The sequence below is a fragment of the Neltuma alba genome, unplaced genomic scaffold, assembly GCF_004799145.2.
Source record: "Neltuma alba isolate B1F8T4 unplaced genomic scaffold, ASM479914v2 tig00012894_pilon, whole genome shotgun sequence".
Classification (NCBI taxonomy): domain Eukaryota; kingdom Viridiplantae; phylum Streptophyta; class Magnoliopsida; order Fabales; family Fabaceae; genus Neltuma; species Neltuma alba.
The window spans coordinates 232,676-238,675 of record NW_021637266.1 but is presented as its reverse complement, the minus strand read 5'-3'; the positions used below and the strand labels follow the sequence as shown (position 1 = coordinate 238,675).

General features: G+C 40.3%; 1 protein-coding gene across 1 annotated transcript; it reads left to right on the top strand.

The window, feature by feature from the left end:
* The first annotated feature begins 2,658 nt into the window (after positions 1 to 2,658).
* LOC114732242 (flavonoid 3-O-glucosyltransferase-like) lies at positions 2,659 to 4,356 on the top strand. The gene is made up of 2 exons (XM_028919539.1): positions 2,659 to 3,151; positions 3,767 to 4,356. Exons 1-2 carry the CDS (start codon positions 2,659 to 2,661, stop codon positions 4,354 to 4,356), a joined length of 1,083 nt encoding a protein of 360 aa, XP_028775372.1.
* The last annotated feature ends 1,644 nt before the right edge of the window (positions 4,357 to 6,000 follow it).

Below are 6,000 nucleotides of genomic sequence, written 5' to 3'. Positions count from 1 at the left end.
AGAAGAGGTCTTAAAATTAGAAAGGGACAGAAGGCTAGGGTTCAAGTTACGGGACCAGGTAAGGTGAATATTAAGCCCACGAACTCAGAGACCCAAAGACATGGCTTATCAGACAAAGCCCATCCAAATGGGAAAGCGTCAGTGTCAAACTGCGTAGAGAATATGGGCCAAGTAACTGTAGTAATAGACAACACTATGTTGTGGTTGGAGAAGTTCAATCATCAGAGCCCACATTGACCATGAGCAACGGAGACCCAAATGAGAGAGAGAATTGTGAGGAGTCAATTGGACCTTCCTCTCTGGTTATTGCTCCAAGCAACATGAGCCAGACAACTACGGATCCCAATGCAGCTTTATTGAAGCAGGATCAAGGGAAAAATCGTGGGAAGGAGCCGATCTCTAGTATGCAGGGCGGATTGAATGAAGCAAACGCGATAGGGAGTGAATTCAAGGAACAAGTAGGAGGAAGCTTTAATGATAAAGATAAACCACCAGATCAGAATGGTTGAGGTGGAATGTCACTAACTCCCCAGGTGCGAGAATGGTTAAAAGATGCTGCTGGGTCAAAGTTTTTGGTAGTCTATGCTGGATGATCTGGAAGAACAGGTGTAAAATGAGCTTTGAGGGGACTTGCAAGCCACCACCAAATTTGATTCACCACTGCTTATATCAGCTGAGAGAGGGAGTTGAAGAGGGTAGATTCAAGCGTAAGATTTTGTAGGAGGAAGATAGAGAGATGGTCAAGTGGAAACTACCTTGGGTTGGTTATGTTCGTGTGGATGTCGATGGCTCAGTTTTTTGTCAAAACAATGCTACTTGTGGAGGAGTTGTGAGAGATGACCGAGGGAATTGGCTTAGGGGATTTCAACAAGACCTAGGCTATGCCTCATCCACTGCAGTGGAACTTATAGCTATCAACAGGGTCTGAAAATGTGTAAGGAAATAAACTTTCCACGGGTTCAGTTGTTTTCAGACTCTCTGGAAGCTATCCAATTATTACTGATAGATAGTAGAGATGGACACCCATTAAGCAGTGAAATATATAAAACCAGGTTGCTCATCTATTCCACGTGGGATGTTTAGTTATGTCATACATGCAGGGAAGCACTAAAATGTGCAGATCATCTTGCTTAGTCAGCTCAGGGACCAAGTAGATAGTTAAAATATCTTCTGAGCGTGGTGCAAGTTGCGCAGGATCTTTTGGAGGCCACTTTGGAGGGCTTTGACTAGATGTAACTTGGTTTTGTTTTACGTTCAAGCTTACCTTGCCTTGTTATAATAATAATAATAATAATAATAATAATAATAATAATAGGATGATGACCCATCTTTGTTGAAAACCAGGGCTTTAGGAAGTTCGAACACTTCTCAAGTCATCGTTACTTATCAGTTTAGTTATACAAATTTAAAACCCTTTCGGCATGAGTTGTTTGGATTAACTTAAAAAACAAAAAAGCATTGTTTCATTTTAAGAAATAAAATTCCTCTTGCATATTCACTTTACATAACTCAAAATCAATTTTACATTAGTAATCCAAACAGCAACAACAAGCCTTATCCCACTAGGTGAGGTTGGTTACATGAATCGCATGATTCCACTGTGCTCTATTAACAATCAAGTTCTTAGATATATTGTTGACCAAGAAGTCTCGTTCAATGACTTTATTGAACGGTCTTCTTGGTCTTTCTTTGTTCCTTTTTATAGAACTCTATATTGTCTGATATACTCTTCTTATCAGGGCCTCAAATGGTCTTCTCTGCCATTAATAATCCAAACGATGGGGAAAAAAGATTTTATACACTCACTTTGTAGGGTGTAAGAATGCCCTCTTGACAAATTTCTTGGCCAAGCGAAGTTGAAGGGTTTTGACTAAATGAGATGAATTTTGGGTCAAAATCTGGAATATAACTTATTTATTTCTTCTTACTTATTTTTCAGAGAGAAATATATATATTTTTATACAAGATAAATATCTTTCATATATACATATAATATACAATTTTTTTGTTAGAATTATAACAAGTATGTACTCCTAAAGTAGATATAAACTTGCTCATAATTTCATATCACGCGATTGAGTAACATATAATTTTACTAAATAGTAAAGATATAGCAATTATATTTAAATTATTGTTATTCTTGTAATTTTCAGATAAATATTAGCATAAAAAGGACATATTTGTGGAAGCGATCCGGGTGGTGTAAGAAATAAGAATTGTGTGGTTAGAGTGAGCCTGTGGTAAAGTTAAGACCAAAAACGGAAGGAAAGCAGCTCTTTTCAAATGTGATTTATCCCGTGTTGAGAATTTATATAAATCCTTCAGTGGGTTTTTATAATTTTTAAGATAAAATTACTTTCACATTTCTTTTATATCAGAATGTGTTTTTAACTAAAATTAATGGCTCTCCAAATACACATATTAACACAAATGTGATCCTTTTTTTTGTTGAGACATTAATCCAACGATTCAAAATGCATGGGTTTGGTTCTTGTCATCCTCGTCCTCCGCCACCAGTTGTTTCAGTCTTTTGGCTATGCCTATTCTCGGTTCTCTGCGTTAAAAGCTCAAATATTCACAGGCCACGAGAAAATCTTTAGCATTTGTTTTCCATCAAAAGAAAACACATTAACATCTGAGTTCTGAAACCTCACCGCCATGAAAGCTGCCTCGGAAATCCGGCACGTGGCCGTTTTGGCGTTCCCATTCGGGACGCATTCAATTCCTCTTCTGGACGTCATCCAAAGAATCGCATCTGATTCACCTGAAGTCATATTCTCATTCTTCTGCACCGCCCCTAATATTGCCAATATTGGTGCCTCCATATTCCTCAAGTTTCCCAACATAAAGCCTTATAACGTCCACGATGGCTTACCGGCGGGTTATGTCCCTTCCGGCCATCCCCTGGAGCCGCTTCATTTGTTCCTCAGGGCCATGCCGGAGAACTACCGGCGAGCTATGGATCAGGCCGTTACGGAGAAAGGCAGGAAGATCACGTGCATCGTCACAGATGCGTTTCTTTGGTTCGGCGCAGAAATGGCAGAGCAAATGCATGCCAAGTGGGTCCCTCTTTGGATGGCTGGCCCTCATGCTCTGTTAACTCACGTCGTCACCGACCTTCTTCGTGAAAAATTTCCTTGCGATGATGATGGTAACCGAAATTTTCAAACTCATCTCCAGATTCTCTTTTCTTTCGCATCCATCACAAATGTGAAATTAAAATGTTTACGGATCTGAATTTAATTGTTACCGACCTTACGATCCTATAAATTCCACGACAGTTTTGATTCTGTGGAAATTTTTCTTTCTTGAAGAAAGAGGATTCTAGACACGAAATTCATTACTGGTTATCCTTATTTTGATTCCATTAGTATTTGAACTGTGCAGTAAATAACACTCATTCTTGTTCTGGGTCTTATTTTCATTGCTTCAATATTTTCTTCATAATTTTGATTAGATTCCGATTATTGACTCGTTGTTTGATTTCAATGACGTGAAGCCTGTGCAGAACAAAGCTTGAGTTTCCTGCCGTGCTTTTCTTCAGTGAAGGTCAGGGACTTACCAGAAGGAATTGTGAGGGAAATAGACGAACCTTTTGCAGTTATGATCCACAAAGCAGGACAAATGCTTCCAAAAGCAACCACAGTAGCCATAAACTCATACGACACAATCCTCCCTCCCATTGTGAACGAGCTCAAACCAAACTTCAGAATGTTACTCAACATAGGACCCTTAGCTCTAACCACCCCATAACCTGTGATCCCAGACAAACATGGCTGCCTTCAGTGGCTTGACAAGCAAAAAACTGCATCAGTACTATATATTGCCTTTGGAAGTGTCATCTTACCCCCACCCCATGAACTATCTGCATTAGCACAAGCCTTGGAAGAAGGTAAGTTTCCATATATATGGTCATTTAGAGGCAGCCCTGAGAAACAATTACCAGAAGGATTCTTGAAAAGGACAGGAGAACAAGGGATTGTTGTTCCTTGGGCTCCTCAGTTAGACATCCTTAAACATGCGTCAACTAGTGTTTTTATGACGCATTGTGGCTGGAATTCGATCTTGGAGAGCATTGTAGGTGGTGTGCCCATGATTTGCAGGCCGTTTTTTGGAGATCAGAGGTTGAACACTCTGATGTTGGAGGGGGAATGGGGGGTCGCCATGGCTGTTGACAATGGGGTTATTACTAAGAATGAGATTATCAGAGTTTTGGAATCAAGCTTGACAGGTGAAAAGGGGAAGATGATGCGCAGCAACGTTACGTCTTTGAAACAGTCCGCCATGAAAGCTATTGAGCCTAGTGGCAGCTCTACACAAAATTTTAGGACTTTGATTGACTTAGTCACAACTTAAAGTTGATTCAGGACATCCCAGTCCTAGAGCGGCGCGGAACCTCTCTGTTGCATGCCCTCTTCGTTGCGCCTCCATTTAATTGAAACGGCATCGTTTGCTTTTCCTTTTTCTTTTGTTTTTTTTTTGAAAAAATGGCAGCTTTCATTTCCAGTCCCGTTCACCAGTCAGCATCCACCCCAAATTTGCTTCGACCTCTCCTTTTTTGCAGCTGAGCAAGAAATTCTGGGTTTTGTCTCCAAAAAATTTAGCAAGTCATGTGTGAGAAGAAATCATCGAAGAAGTTGCTCACTGGTTCACCAGTTGTGTTTGTTGGTTGCCTCTTCATTTGTTATATACCTCTGTTTTATAGTTTGTATGCAATCCTTTGTGTTTTTTTTGCAGGTTGTTTCTTATGATCGTTTAACCAGGAAAAAGAAAGAATCATTTTATTTTATATCTTTGCTTGTCTCTTGCATGTTTCATCACCTTTGTCCTGGGCGATTTTTAGATGATCACTCGATATCAGTTGGCCTTTTTTTTTTGGTAAATACAAGAGAAAACAAATTACATAGGCTAACTCTACTGATACTTCCCCTCTCCGTACTATCCCAGTGCAAGGTTTCTAACATTTCTATTGGGGGTTCTTCCACACGGCTTTCTGTTGTTCCTGAATCAGTCCCAATTTGGCTAATTGATCCGCCACTCTATTTGCCTCTCGAAATACATGCTTGATTTCTATCGTCCATTCTCTTTTCAGGAGTTCTTGTATTTCTGTTATCAGCACAGTTTGCACTTCCTTCCCCGAGGATTTGATGATCTTGTCCACTACTTCTTTTGCATCACTTTCTACCTCTATTTTCTTGAATCCCATCTCCCAGCATAGTTTAAGTCCTTTGTAGATCCCCCATCCTTCCGCCTCTCATGCACTGCAACTGCCTAGCGTTATGGAGAATCCTCGAAGCCATTCTCCCGTGTCTCCCCGAATTACTCCGCCACAGGCTACTCTGCCGTCCTGTTGTTGGGCTCCATCGATGTTCAGTTTACACCATCCCTTTGCAGGTAGTACCCACTTTACCTCTATCAACTTGTTGTTTCCACTTCCACCGCTTATTGAATGTTTCTTTGCATTGTAGTGCTTCAGGTACCCCCCCAGAATGTTTTTTAAATTCCAAGGTATCTAGAAGTTCTCATCGTGTAGCAGGCGGTTCCTCCATCTCCATATGTGCCAGCAGACTACCGCAGACTGGTCTCTCCATTGTATCTCCTCTTCTGCATTCCATGGTTCATTTAAGTTCTGTTCTATCCATTCCTCCTCATTGCTTCCAAAGAATTCTGTTCTTTTTTCAGCTTGAATTATGCCTCTCCAAATTATTATGGCATAAGGGTAGTCTCTTAGTGCGTGTAGTTGTGTTTCTATGCTCTGCTTGCAGAATGTGCAGTCACCTCGGTCTCCATCCCATTTACTTGTTCACTGTTTGGTGAGTAGTCTCTTATGATTCATTTACCACATGAATAGTCTTATTCTTTCTAGTACTTTAAGTCTCTAAATAGTCTTCCACAGCTTCTTTTTGTTTCTTCGTTTTGTGCATGCAAGTGTTTATAAGTACTTGCCATGGTAAATTGTCTCGTTGAGCTACATTTCCAAATGATCCTGTCTTTTCCCCT